The sequence below is a fragment of the Petaurus breviceps genome, unplaced genomic scaffold, assembly GCF_028583685.1.
Source record: "Petaurus breviceps papuanus isolate PSGF00001 unplaced genomic scaffold, PetGlider_PUasm1.0 38, whole genome shotgun sequence".
Classification (NCBI taxonomy): domain Eukaryota; kingdom Metazoa; phylum Chordata; class Mammalia; order Diprotodontia; family Petauridae; genus Petaurus; species Petaurus breviceps.
In genome coordinates, this window is record NW_027186304.1 from 57874605 (window position 1) to 57890214 (window position 15610).

At 37.6% G+C, this 15610-nt stretch overlaps 1 protein-coding gene across 2 annotated transcripts in view; it reads left to right on the forward strand.

The window, feature by feature from the left end:
* LOC138170531 (gamma-1-syntrophin-like) overlaps positions 1 to 15610 on the forward strand; it is a 704758-nt gene that overhangs the window by 648635 nt on the left and 40513 nt on the right. For both annotated transcript variants that reach the window (XM_069099921.1, XM_069099922.1), the window contains one exon: positions 7131 to 7265. In XM_069099921.1, the coding sequence (XP_068956022.1) occupies positions 7131 to 7265 (135 nt within the window). The remainder of the gene's footprint in view (positions 1 to 7130; positions 7266 to 15610) is intronic.

Below are 15610 nucleotides of genomic sequence, written 5' to 3' on the forward strand. Positions count from 1 at the left end.
TGAGAGAAAAGCTGGGACTTAAGCAGATCCTTAAAAGAATGATAGAATTTCAAAATATAGAAATCAGGTGGTGATTCTGTTCTGGAGTTTTGATGTGAAAGTTCTTACAAGTAGAAGATTGGCACAACAGGAAGACAAGATACTTAGTAGTAAATTTGGGTATAACAATCCACTGAGATGTCTGCTATGTTGATGTCAGGTCATAAATGTTCTTGAATGAGAGAGTAGGGAATCTACAAGATAAAGCAATGAAGGGTCACTCAAAATTTTTGAGCAGGGGAGTAATGTGATCACACTTGTGCTTCAGACATATAAAAATAACATACTGCTATGTATTTAAGTGAGTTATTCTTCCAAATATTGTCAAAATGAGAAGGGTACATAGACAATTTTTGTTGCTTCATATCAATATGGAAGAAAAGTAAATGTACCAAAAATGAACTTCCCACTTATTGTACACTTTATGTCAGTGCTATCTTCTTATTTCTATCTATATTGATACCTGTAATTGTAATGGGAATTTGAAGATCTTCCATGCCCCTTGATTTGAGGACCTTTCCTGATTTGAAAATAAACTCTGGCCCATAGTAGACTGCATGTGGTCACATAGAGAATGTGGTGGGAGGCTTTTTTCAGGAAGGCACAACTTTTGTTACTTTGTAGTGAAGGGGGTCACAAGGGTTGTGATGTTCTCTGACCCTAGAAAAGGCTATATATACCCTGAAGTGAGGTTTTGCTTTGGGGCTCACTTTGGGAAGAATTGTGTGATTTGGCTGAGACTCTGCGCAGCCATTGAGCTCGTCCAGCTTTGAAAACCCAGATGTTGGTACTTCTCTCTCTGGTAACTAACACTATATGTATGTAATGATTAGACAGCTAAAAGCCCTGTCTGTTGACCTGCTGAACTGTTATTTTCTCTGTCTGAATTTTTTTTGTCTGCTTGTAACTCAATTGTATTCTCTGAAGTTCAGAGTGCTAACTTTTTCCCCTGAACTAAGTAAATGATATATGTTTGATGAAAGTAAGATTATTAACCCCTTTTTGAGTTGCTTTCCTTTAGAGAAGCAGATCAAAGAACCTGTGCCAGCAGCCATCCTGGGTATGCTACTGTGTTTGCTGCTACAATACCCACACAAATTGCATTGTAAGAAGGATATATTCCCCTATGAAAAATTCATAGCAAAATCAGTTTTCCACCTTATTCAAGTATTCATTTATATTCAGTTCAACAAATCTCATTTATTAATTCACTATAATTCAAGAAACTTGTTGAATTTCTACTTTGTTCAAGGCCTTGTGGTAGACATTGGGAATATTTACAGTTCAGTGTTTCAGTTGCTTTGTCATCTCATTGGAGAGTGTAATCTCTTTAACATTGCAAATCATAGCTTCTCTAGACTTTTTTATATCTGATTTAATTCTTGTCTTTGTGATTGTGTGAACAAATGTTCCATAGAGGTTCTACCTGATATCCTAGAGGCTAGTGTCTGATTTTTTATTAATATTTCTTGTATAATAGTGTAGCACTCAGGCTATTTGTTTCCTATCATTCTTCCATCCTGATAAGCCAGTTCCCTTCTCTGGTCATACATCCACTTGAAAGATGCTTTTTATTTCAATTATTGGGTATAAGTCACATTTGTCAAATGTCATGGTCTGTGGCTTAAAGAGAAAAAAAAAGAAGACAGAGTTCTTGTCCTTGAGATTTGGGCAGACTATTAGGTATAATGTATTTTTTTGAAAAAGGTTAATGGACAGCTAGGTGCTACAGTGAATAAAATGCCAGAACTGGAATCAGGAAGACTTATCTTCCTGAATTCAAATCTAGCCTCAGACATTACTAGTTGTGTTACTCTGGAAACATCAATTAACTATGTTTGCCTCAGTTTCCTCATGTATAAAGTGAACTGGAGAAAGAAATGGTATATCACTAACATATCTGTGCCAACAAAATGTTGAATAGGGTCATGAAAAGTCAGACACGACTGAAACTATGGAAGGACAAAAATTAAAAGAGTCACAATATCCCAAGTCATTCAAAGGAAGGTGAGATTATATCTAGCTAGAAAAGTTTCATTATGATATTCTCTGAGGTGTGCTTTGAAGAAAGAGAAACATTTCTTTTGCTTTTTTTTTGGAGGGCAATTGGGGTTAAGTGACTTGCCCAAGGTCACATGGCTAGCAAGTGTTAAGTGCCTGAGGCCAGATCTGAACTCAGGTCCTCCTGATTCCAGGGCTGGTGCTCTGTTCATTGTGCCACCTAGCCGCCCCAAAAGGAACATTTTAATAAAGAGAAATCTTTGTCTACAATGAGGAAACTATATAACACATATATCCACCAAGCTATTTTACTTTCTAGTGCCTCAATTTCTTTATATGTAAAATGAAAAGTTTGTATGAGAAAACTTTTGAAATATTTGATGACATTAAAACCTGTTACTCTCTGGCCGAAATGATGGTTAATTCACTTTCAGGCATTTACATCACATATTTAAATAGAATTAATCATTTTGTTTAATAAATTACAAGAATACAGTTTTTTAAAAGAAGATGCTATAAGTAACAAGATATAAACACTTTATATAGAAAATCTAAAATTTAAAGACAGACAGACATGGTTGGGACAGTTTTCCCTTTAAGCCCAGGCATCACTTCATCACTCTATACTTTACTTTATAGTTTTTCGATACAGTGAGAATGTAATTTATGGTGTAAGTAAAAAGGAAGAATCTCCTTTGTAGTGATTCAATCTTTGTAGTGATTAAACAATTAAGGGGGGGAGAGGGCGGAGCCAAGATGGCAGAGTAGAAGCACAGCCTTCCCTCGGCTCCGGCTTCCACCTTCCCCAATCCATGTAAAAAGGGGACTCTAAACAAACTTTGGAGCTGCAGAACCCACAAAATGACACAGAGAAGCTAACCTCCCACTGAGGACAGCCTGGCAGGAATCAGCCAGCACAGCGTTCTGGGAGCTTAGCCCAACCCCACGCCAAGGCTTTAGGCGCAGGGCGGGCCTGACCAGCTGCTGGCCAGAGGGACTCCAGATCAGTAGCAGTTGTGGCTGTTTCCAGATTTATCAACACATAGATGTGAAGGACAATGTGAGAGGTCAGTTCAGTCTGAACTTTGGGACCAGTAAGTGGGAGTGCATGGCTTTTGTGCCCTGGGGCAAGATGCAGCTGAGGCAACAGCACAGCCAGCCAGTGCCACATGGCAGCTTCAGCTCCTGGCCTGCAGAGTGTAGGGGGACAAAGCACCAGTCTGAGGGGTAATTATTCTTGATTTAACCTTCTTGGATTTGGATTGCAGTCTAGTGTGGAGGTCCTGAGTGTGTGACCAGTTTGCCAGAGCATGTGGAGAGAGAGCACCCAACTAATACCTCTGGCAGCTGAGAAAACCACAGCGTTTGGGATTTAAGCTCCCCTGTCTGGTGGCAGAGTCCTACTGTGGCAAAAAGCCCAAAAATCAAGTAATTGAGTGGCAAAATGAGCAGGCAAAGGAAACAAAGGAGACAAGAGATTCCAACATTACACTCCTATTTTGTGGACAAAAAGGATCAAAGCATGGAATGGGAAGAAAACAGTGAAGTCAGAACTCCTGCACCAAAAGTTTCAAAGGAAAATACAAGCTGGTTACAGGCCATAGAGGACCTTAAGAGGAAGAAAAGAGAAGTGGAGGAAAAATTGGGGAGAGAAATGAGAACAATGCAAGAAAATTATGAAATGAGAGTCAACAGCCTGACTGAGGAAAATAATACCTTAAAAAACAGACTGACTCAAATGGCAAAGGAGGCTCAAAAAGGCAATGAGGAGAAGAATGCTTAAAAAGCCAAATTTGCCAGATGGAAAAAGAATCTCAAAAGCTCAATGAAGAGAATGATTGCTTCAGAATTAGTTTGGAGCAAATGGAAGCTAATGACTTTATGAGAAATCAAGATGCTGTTAAACATATCCAAACAAATGAAAGAATAGAAGACAAGGTGAAATATATCATGGGAAAAACCACTGACCTAGAAAATAGATCCAGGAGAGATAATTTAAAAATTATTGGACTACCTGAAAGCCATGACCAAAGTAAGAAGCTAGAAATCATCTTACAGGAAGTTCTCAAAGAAAACTTCCCTGATGTTTTAGTAACAGAGGGCAAAATAGAGGTTGAAAGAATCCACCGATCACCTCCTGAAAAAGATCCCAAAACGAAAACTAGGAATATTATAGCCAGGTTCCAGAATTCCCAGATTAAGGAGAGAATATTACAAGCAGCCTGGAAGAAACAATTTGAATATTGTGGAAACACATTCAGGATAACCCAGGATCTGGCAGCTTTTACACTGAGGGATCGAAGGGCTTGGAATATGATATTCCGGAGGTCAAAGGAGCTGGGACTAAAACCAAGAGTCACATACCCAGCAAAACTGAGTATCATGTTTCAGGGGAAAATATGGACATTCAGTGCAATAGAGGACTTTCAAGCATTCTTGATGAAAAAACCAGAGTTGAATAGAAAATTTGACATTCAGATACAAGAAGCAAGAAAAGCATGAGAAGGTAAACAGGAAGAGAAATCATAAGGAACTTATCAAAGTTGAACTATTAACATTCCTACATGGAAAAACAATAATTGTAACTTATGAAACTTTTCTCAGTAGTTGAAGGGATTATATATATATGTCAATATATGAGATTATATGGGCATATGAATACATATGTGAATGTGTGTATATATGTTTACACGTATACATAGATAGGGGGCTCAGGACCAATTTAACAGGAAGGGATGACACTTAAAAGGTGAAATTAAGAGGTGAGAGGAATATAATGAGAGGAGATGGGGAGAGACAGATTGGGGTAAACTATCTCATACGGAAGAGGCAAGGGAAAATGGTTACAATGGAGGGGAAGAACAGGAAGGCAAAAGGGAATGAGTCAACCTTATTCCCATTGAATTTGGCTTGAGGAGGGAGTGAAATACACACTAAATAGGGTATCTCACCCTCCAGGAGAGTAGGGGGGAAAGGGGATTAGAGGGGGGATGATGGAAGGGAGGGCAGGCTGGGGGGGAGGGAAGTTGGAAGCACCCACTTTTGAAAAGCAACAGGATCAAAGTGGAGAATATATAGTGGGTGGGAGGTGCGATAGGAGGGAGGGAAATATATTCAGCCTTTTACAATATATCTACTATGTTATTGTTTTGATTTAGCCACACATTGACAACCTATACTGAGATGCTTATCTTCCCAGTGGGGGTGGGTGACAAGGAAGGAAGGGAATGAATCTGGAATTGAAAGTTTTAAAATCAAATAATCAAATATATATATATATATATATATATATATATATGTATGTATGTATATGTGTGTGTATATACTATTATTAATACCATCTTACATACAATTGGGAAATATGATATACAGGTACTGAGCCATGGAGATCCACTGGAAAAGTGGAAGGGGGTGAGGGAAAGGATATGGGAGAGAGCAGATTGGAGGAGGGGATATCCTGTGGGACTGCTATTTTGGGGGGTGTGGGTGGGGGAAAAATGGGGAGAAAATTTGTAGCTCAAAATCTGATGGAAACGAATTATGTAAATCAGAAGTTAATAAAGCATTAAAAAAAGAACTTAGAGGTAAAAAACAAAAAATTAGTTTATATATGTGTAATCATGTAAAACATATTTCCATGTTAGTCATGTTGTGAAAAAAGAAACAGACCAAAAGGAAAAAATAATGAAAAGTTAAAAAAAAAGTGAAAACAGTAAAAAAAAAATAAAAACACAAAACAAACAAAAAAATAAATTAAAAAAAATTAACAATTAAGAGGAAGAGTCCACTCACTGAGGAAATACCCTCCCCAGTTCCTGTACCCTTTTATGACACAAATTCCATATTTCATCTCATATGTTTACAATTGGGTTCAGTTCTTATGAGGATCTGTTAGAATGAGAGAGTTAGAGTGAATTATTTGCTATAAATTTATGTTTGTGTGTTACATGGCATACTTAGGAGACTGAAAAATCAAAAGAAACAATTGGTTGCATGATTTATTCTTCTACTTCATCAATCTGTGATTTCATTGGTACATTTACTTCCTTTACTACAGAGGAAGGACAAAGTTCCTTCATTATTGCTCATAATGACATAATGTAGCTGAACATTTTTGTCACTTAGTAGGGAAGTTTCTGAAGATGACTTTATCCACCCTAGATAAGCTGATCCTTAGGAAGATAGTCATGTGCTGAATCCACGTTGGAAAAATTTTCCATCTTGGTAGGACTTAACAGTTTTTTATCCTTTGGCATTGACCTCAAGAACACAGAATCACCTACACAACAAAATAACAAATCAGGGTAGGTAATTAAAATGTCTTAAACAATTGATTACCTTATTATCTCTTTCCTCCCCACAGAACCAATTTGCTCAAACCTTTTTTACTTCTTTTCCTCCTGTTATGGGGCTGGGGATGATGTGGTGGTGGTGGTGGTGTATTGAAATTTTTCCATAGAGTTGAGCCTAAATACTTTGGCTCTGTGGAGAGAGACACATATATATGATCTGGCCCCCTCCTGAAGGACATGAGTCCACAGATTGCTTTCTACAGATATTGTTTATGCCTTTTAGGAAGGGGCCAGAGGACATGTATCCCTGCCTATGGAGATAAAAGACTCATGCCCACATCCATGAGAAATACTTCAGATCAACTTCCTGCGATATTTCTATTGCATATAGTTTTGTAACTACTAAAGAACCAGAGTAATGTCAAGAAAGATAATCTGTATGCTATATTGTCACCCTGCAATTAAAAAAAAACATTCAAAACCAATGCTTAGAGTTCATTTTACTTAGGAAAACTGCAGGTAGAATTCTCATTTTTAACAAAGAATCTTGCTATTCATTTTCTAACACATAAACTCAATTTTCTTATAGCTTTACTATAATTTAAATGGTTACTTTCTTTTTCTTTTTGAACAAGAAGCTCTGTTAAAGCTTTAATCCTAGATTCATCAGGATATTTGCCCAGTTCACAAATGCTTTTTATTCTTAATGTTTTAAGGTAATTTGGCCATTAAAATAACAATCTGGAAACTAAGTATACTATTTCCCCTCTCTTTCTTTCCTTCTTTTTTCTACTAAAGACAAAGACAGGAATTTGTTTGCTGCAGGATGGTAATCAGGAGCCTTTCAAAGTGCGGCTGCACCTAGCCAAAGATATTTTGATGATCCAGGAGCAGGATGTGATATGTGTGTCTGGCGAGCCTTTCTATTCTGGTGTAAGTAGATTTTCTTCTGTTGAAGTATTGTTTTTCTTTTTGTTTTTTCTTTTAAGTCAATCTATTCAGAGAACTTGCTCGATATGTACTTACCCTCAAGAATTGCATAATAGTACTGCCCACATGTACCTCTTGTTATATCAAAGAGAAAGAATATTTCCCCTGACATAATACCCATTTTGACCTAGAACTAAACAACAAGGATTGTTGTGTAATCTGTTCTATTGTCTCTTATTTTTATTACATAGAGTTACTCTCATTCTCTCCAGTCACAACAAACTATTCAGATAAAATGCCCAATTCTCCTTCCATTTCCCATAGGACCTGCATGAACAATGTGTGGGTTACTCTGCCCTGGTACTGGAATTCTATTGCCATCACATCTGACATTTGAAGTCAGTGTTTAGACAATTTACTTCACTCATTTTTGGTGAAGAATGAGGCTGATATGTAGCCTGTCACTGAACCTTGTGTGAATGATTTTCCTGAGTGGATCACATATGAATAATTGCAAAAATGTCATTGATAGAATGATGTCAGAGTTGTAGTGTTTTCTTCTCTTGACATTAAACTACTATTGACATTAAACCACTAGCCCAGTAAAGGATTGTGAATTTTATCTCAAGCCTTAGATTTTCCTAGAACCAAAGTAAAGACCTAGAATATATCATTAGTTCAAATTAAATTTTATTGACTGAAAAAGAATTAACCACTCAGGATGAGTTCTCTTGTTTAGCCTATATTTTTAATTTTTTAAATGTGGTTTTATGCTTGTACCAAATTCTATCCAATACAACATAGAAAGGCTTTATTTTCTGATTGTAATCAGGCTCCAGGGTGTGGCTAAATAGCCTTATAAGAATTCTACTACAAGGAAACATTTTGGGTTCCCCTTGTTTAGAAAGGAAGGATGAGTATCTCTGAGCCTGATACTTGCTGCTCCTACAGATCCAAAGTTCAACTCCAGCTCGCATAGCCACCCCTTCTTCGGAGCTCATAATCCTTTCCCCTCCAAGAGAGAATAGCGAACATTGTCACTTTGGATGGACTATGATTGTTATAGGTCTATGCAGCGCCACTCTAGAGTCTGGTTACACAAGGGTTGCCTATCTACTTGGAGAACATTATTAAAGAGGGGAAATTGAATGACCTGCTCTATCTTGCTCTATTGATTAACCTGCCCCCTTTGGGTATTCAGAACACATTCAGAAAACATTAGCAGTTTTACTTAAGATTGATTGCTCTTGCATATTGTTGAACTTGTGTTTCTCTGCTCTCTAATACCCTGTGGGACGAAGGCAAGGTCTTAAATCAGTAGGATCCTTCCAACTAAGGATAATGGACATTTCACAGACAGTTAACTATCTTTTTGTCACACACCATTTAAATCATCTTGAATCATGTGCTCCAGTTGTCAAAACTGATTAGAGAAATCCCATAAGGCTACTCTTCCTTCACCTTAGTGACAAGATTGTAGTGAATGTATTTTGTATTCTCAGAAAGTAAGGCTAATGTTTTATACTTATATGATTGATGTAAGCCAACATTATTTTAGCTGTACCTAGAATACTTGCACTCTGGCAGGTCCAGTACTCAAAAACATCTTGGTTCATTTGTGAATTTTGTCAGTGAAAGCAACGATGTTTAAGACAGTGGTGCAAAGATGTTGTCTTCATATTAAGGAGAATTGGAACAAAAAACAGAGAGCTCAGAATAAGAGAGGAAACTTAGATCAAAAGCCATGACAGAGAAGTCAACCTGTTATGTTTGTAAAGCATCAAATCAATAGCTCAAGATGTTACACTTATCTTTGAACGATGATAACATCAGGAGTGGGACTGCAAGTTCCTCACTCACCACTGCACAACAGACGTACTCTCCTCTGCCTGACATAAACAAGAGATGATCAAAGAAAAGACACCTAAAGGAGAAGCTATCTCAACTGTTTATAGCAAGAGTTCTACACTTCTTTCTTTGCCCTCCCAAACTCATTGATACAATCAGATCCCAGAGAGTACTAAATAGATATGACTGGCCAGAGGAGGCCCTGGTAGACTGAATCCATACTAGCACACTAAGAGATTGCCTTCCATTGCAAATAAGAATAAAGGAGATATAGTAAAGATTCACATCATTCTATCCATTTCTTAAGTTCTCTGACAGAATGATGACCATGAAAATTGATATTTACTCTCCTAGAGGAATTCTTTCAGCTTATAAATATTAAAAGACTGAGGCTGTTTCTAAAGCTACTATATACTGATAACTGCAGCCTGAGAATATGTACTATAGTGTGTATAGTGTATATATGCATTATACACACACACACACACATATATACATACACACAAATATATAAATATATGCATATGCTTATGTGTACATGTATGTATTGTATATATATAGATATATATGTATACGTGCATATGTGTACATACCATTTTGATATATGTATACACATGCACACATATGTACATACACATGTGTATATGCTTATATATACACATACACACATACATACATACACACACAATTTTGTAGAGTCATCACAGTCGTCACATACTACTAATCTTGCTAAAGAATACTGAACATCCCCCCTCTGTACTAAGAGTAGCCAAACAGGTAGCCAATGACTTTCTTTGATCCTCAAAGCTGAAAGATGTCATCAAAGCTATATGATAACCAGGGAGGCAAAGAAATAGAAATTAGAAACAAGTTTAATACCATGATTCATCTAAGGTTCTCTTTTTGTATCAATATTAATTAGCTTCTTTTCAATAATGTTCAGCTTAACTATGAAGGAGGCAAAACCTGGCATTCTTGATTCTTCATTTCAGCCCTTTCTACCCCGTTCTGTGCCCTTATTGCTCTCATACTCAAATACTCCCTTGGATAAGGAATTGCTGAGAATATGAAACTTAATGTTGTTGTTATTTTTCAGTCGTCTCAGACATATCCAATACTTCATGTCCCCATTTGGAGTTTTCTTGGCAAAGATACTGGAGTGGTTTCCCATTTCCTTTTCCAACTCATTTTACAAATGAGGAAATTGAAGCAAACAGGGCTAAGTGACTTGCCCAGGATATCACAGCTAATAAGTATCTGAGGTCAGATTGGAAACCAGATATTTCTGACTCAGCCCTGGTATTCTATCTTCTTTGCCACCTAGCTTCACTTACTTTGCTTTATTCTGCCTATTAAAAATGACCCATCTAATACCATATTCCCTCAGGACTTCCCTCTGCTCTGGTCTGCATGTCTTTATGAGACCAGCTGTCACAGTACAGTGATGGCAAGATATCAAATTCTAAATTTGCTTAAAGACTACCAAAATGGGGAACTGTTCAATCTATTAAACATCTGTATTGTTCAGTAAATTTGACTAAAAGAGGCAGGAATACCAGGATCTGTTTCATAAAAATGATGGCATTACATGATAAACTAGAGTGGCATATATGACAGATACCTGACCTGGATTGATGATGGAATGATTAGAAGTTCGCATACCATCTATATAAGCAATATGGTAGGTGGAATTGTCAACTGGGTTTCAGCAAGCTTTAGAATGATGACTTGAAATAGTTCTTGAGGGGCTTAAAAGCAATCGATGGTCCATGGTTTTCAGTCATTGCTTCCTTACTCTGCAAAGATGAAAACTGATCATTGAACATCTGGCAATCCTAGAATTATGGGGAATGCACTTCTGCATAGTACTTAATCAGTCATATCAGTTTGACCTCTATGGCCTTACTATGTTCTTGATGTTAAAGTTGACTTATTTCAGTGTTGTAGGATTGGTGCCATACCAGAACCTAAAATATTTTGTGCTATGAAACCACTGTTATCTGGTACTGGTGAAATCTATACAGATAGCCATAAGTCAGTTGTTGCAAAAGACATTTTAATTAGAAAGAAATGGCAGTACAAACACAGAATTTTTTTTTAAAGCAATTTGGTTTAAGTAACTTGCTCAAGGTTATACGGCCAGGTGTTTCTGGGTGGGTGATAAGTGTCTGAGCCCGGATTCGATCCCAGGTCTTTCTGCATCTGGGGCCGGTGATCTTACTCACTGTGCTACCTAGCCATCCCTAAACACAGAATTTCAAATAGCCTTTACTTATACAGTTGTACTAGTCCAAAAACACCTCTGCAAATAGAAATCATCAGTAACGTATACTACTATCATCTCTCATTAGAAAGGGTAAAAATAATACCTAGATTTGGAGATTATGTTTATGGATTTAATTAGGTTAACTAACTCTGCACATCAAATTCATATACATTTACTCATGCAATAGATACCTTCTAAAAAGTTTATGAACATAATTCATTTTATGAAGTAATAATCACTAGAACTGCAAATTGTTTCCCATGCCGCAGCATTGTGATAGGCAGTAAGTTTAAAAAGGTATTTGTTCCATACCTCTGATATCAAAGCACTTATAAACTAATGAGGAAAGGACAAATAAATTAAACCTAAAATATTGAAAAGAGATCCAGGAAAAGCAGTATTAGAAATTTGAAGGGAAAAAGATAGTGAATGCTACTTCTGGCATGAATGAATGAATGGATGAATGAATGAATGAAGTAACAATTCTGCACTTTTGATATTTATTTTCACTCTGTCTTGTACCTGCTGCTCTGCCAGGTCTCACCTTCATGGAGCAAGATGCTACTCCCAGCATGAGCTCATCATCTCTAATCTCATTACCAAGCTGCTAACTCAAACCTCCTTTGACTATACCCCACTTTGTTGGGAGGTCTGGAGGGCAGAGTAACAAATAACTTCCCAATGACTTCCTTTATATGGGATAGAAATTGAACTCTCAAATCACATCACCTTGAATTTGCTGGCCTGTTGTGGAGTCATTTTCAGTCATGTCTGACTCTTTGTGACACCATTTGGAATTTTGTTGGCAAAGACATTGGAGTGGTTTGCCATTTCTTTCTTCAGTTCATTTTACAGATGAAGAAACTGAGGCAAACAGGGTTGAGTGACTTGCCTAGGGTCATACAGCTAGCAAATGACTAAGGCCAGATTTCAACTCAGAAAGAAAACTTCAGGCTGGCATTCTATCCACTTCACCATCTAGATGCTCTGACTCTTCTCAACTCCATGGATCATAGTACCTCCTGGTACTGAGTTCTCCCGCCTCTCCCAAATCCCTCATACCTATACTGCTTTCCTGTCTCCTTTTGTGTGTTGTCTTCTGCTTTAGATTATAGCTCATTCAGGGTAGACACTGTCTTTCTTTTTATTAATTTTATCCCCATAGCTTAATACAGTTCCCGGCACATCATATGTGCTTAATAAATGTTTATTGGATTAGATTTTTGAATTGTTCCTGTGATTTTTTTTTTATAGAAGGAATTCCTAAGGAGGAAACTCTTTGTACCAATAAAGATCAATACACTTTCTGAACTATATGGATTAGCAGAATTACATGGAGCACTGAACTATTAAATATATGTCAGAGGCAAGACTTGAACCAAGAGTTTCCTGAGTTTTAGCAGGGTTGTTTATTCATTATTCTATCCTCTCTCTCCTGGGAGGCAATTGAAATCATGGATTCAGTGTGCCCATGTGACACACACACACACACACACACACACACACAGCAATTATGCTCTGATCAACTCTTTCAGAATTAAGCTAGGAATATCTTCCTACAGGGTCCTTGAGGATGACCTTTTGTGCATTGACTTCCACTATTAGAATATAAGCTCCTTGAAGGCAAAGGTTATCTTTATTTTTTTTCCATATATTTGTATCCCCATCACTTAGCACATTTTCTAACAGGTAGCAATAAGTGTTTAATACATATTTATTACCTTCCCTGAGGGGTTTGAGGGTATTTCTCTACTGCCTTAAATTTAAGCACCCTGTGAATGGGATTTTCCCCAGTTAGTTATAAGTGACTAGTGCCTTAATTCCATTTAACTACTTAGCATCCATTAGCTTTTACAAAAAAAATATTTACTTCAAAGCCATAGGCAAGAAAAAAGTATTAACCTTTCCCTCAATAGCTTGTGGGTACACTCTCTCCTATGCTACTTTAGGTCTCTTGGGAAAATAGACTTAAATTTAGCATTTGATACATTGCATTAATACTACTAAGTTGACATCTAAAAGTTTAATTGTAAGGGTCTCCTTTACCGCTTGATTGGGTTCCAAGGTCACTGCCAAAGATAATTCCTTGCTCTTCAGGGAATCCATCTTCAGCTGGCTCCAAAATCTGGTTCCAAATGCCTTCACCTAAAATGATAAAATAAGTTCTGAGTCAGGCAAAGAACCTAGGCCAGTATTTATAGAGCCACATGTCCTCCTTCAGAGGGGAGAATGCCCAAATTATCTCTCTTTGAATCACTACATCTTACTAAAAACCATCACTATTATGATTCAGGTGGTAACACTGTGCACACACTAGAGAAGAATCTCTCTTCTGCTGATGGAACATTTGCATTTTTCTAATCAGAATGAAGTATAGCAACATAGGACTTAGAGATTTTAATCTGGGAGGGACCATGACAATCACCTAATCAAACAAAATCAAAGAATCTCACAGTCAAGGTTGACCTCAGAGGCCATCCACTCCAACTCTTACCTATACAATAACCTGTCAACAGTTATTTTGATAAGGTTGTCTATGAAGGCATCTAATATGGTTGAAACCACTATCTCACAAGAGAAACCATTTACTCAATGAGATGTATATAGTGCAGTCAAGATTTCAACTCTGCCTCCAATACCAGCACCTCTTCCACTGCCTTAGGTGAGATCCATTTGCTCAAGATATATTTCATCTTGTTCTGATGATCAGTGAGCCTCTTCTGACCCTGCCCTAACAATTCAGTCAGTTTGCAGGAAGATATGAATGACTTTTGTCATCAAGGTACCATTTCTTTCACTGTTCCTTTTAAAGTAGAAATAACTGTTCAACTAGCAAAAACTAGAGATATTCTATGCACTAGTGACAAAGAATTTATTAGAAGGACTATGTGGTTAGAATCCATTTCAAGCATGGTTCTTGCTATTTTGTTGTTGTGAGATATGAAGCTTATAAAACCATTATATGAGGAAGCTTGACTAGTTTCACATGTAATGACTATATTGTTGTTGTTCAGTCATTTTTTCAGTTGTTCCCAATTCTTCAGGACCCTCTCTGGGGTTTTCTTAGCAAAGATAATAGAGTGGTTTGCCTTTTCCTTCAGTTCATTTACAGATGAAGAAATTATGGCAAACAAGGTTAAGTGACTTCCTCAGGGTCACACAGTATCTGAGGCCAGATTTGAACTCACAAAGATGAGTCTTCCTGACTTCAGACCAGGAACTTATTTCTTATGCCACCTGGCTATTCTATACATGTATTAAATAACACACCACCAAAAAGTGTGCAGAAAAAGCATTCCACATGTGGCAGAGCATGCATTCTCAGAAGATTGTAGAGGCCAGAGATTTCCAGGTTCTCCAGATTTCCTCTACAAATAGAAAGGAAATCACCATGAAATGAATGTAAAGCAGCAAAAGTAAAGAGGTAAAGCAGTTGTCCTCTGAGACAATTTGAGAGGACCTCAGTAGAGACCTGACTTTTAAGGGCTGGAGCTTGGTGTGAGTAAAGTATAGACACCTCCAGGCCATTTCCACTGAATCAACAAAAAGCTTACAATGGAGCAGCTGGAGTAGCCCTCCTGAACTTTCACCTTATGAATTTTCACTTCACTGACAGCCTAAAGAAATTTCACCTTATGAACTTTTTCCTCACAAACTTTCATTTGAAGACTAACATACAGCTGAGTGAGGAAGTGACTGAAGGACCCCTTGCTGTTTCAGGAAGTCAGGCTTAGTGGCACTGACCGGATATGATCCTGAACTGTAGTTGTGGGCAAGGAGGAGTGAGCATAATCCTGGTGAGGGCAGTACCACAGGAAAAATGAACATTTTTGTGACTGGGGGACCTAACTGTGGCTTAGGAGAAAAGAGGTGTCCTTGAAATTGAGGACCTGGACTTATGAGATGATTAGGGTTGGTGATATCTGATGTGCACCTCCCAATGAAAACAGTAATCATTTTCTGTGCTTTGTTGATCAGGGTGTGGGGGTCAGCTTTTAAGAGGGTTCAAGGCCTGGGGTACACTAAGTATGATTGTTTAGGACTCAAGAGGATACAAATCTTCTTTTCTCCTCTATGCTAACCCTATAAAAGAAAGCTAGGTACTGATTGCTGTTCCCTCCCCTTTGTTTAATTTTTTCTGTCTCCTCCTCCTCCTCTTCCTCCTCCTCCTCCTCCTCCTCCTCCTTCTCCTTTGCCTTTTCCTACAACAGAGCTTGGTAGAAAGGGCCTGTAT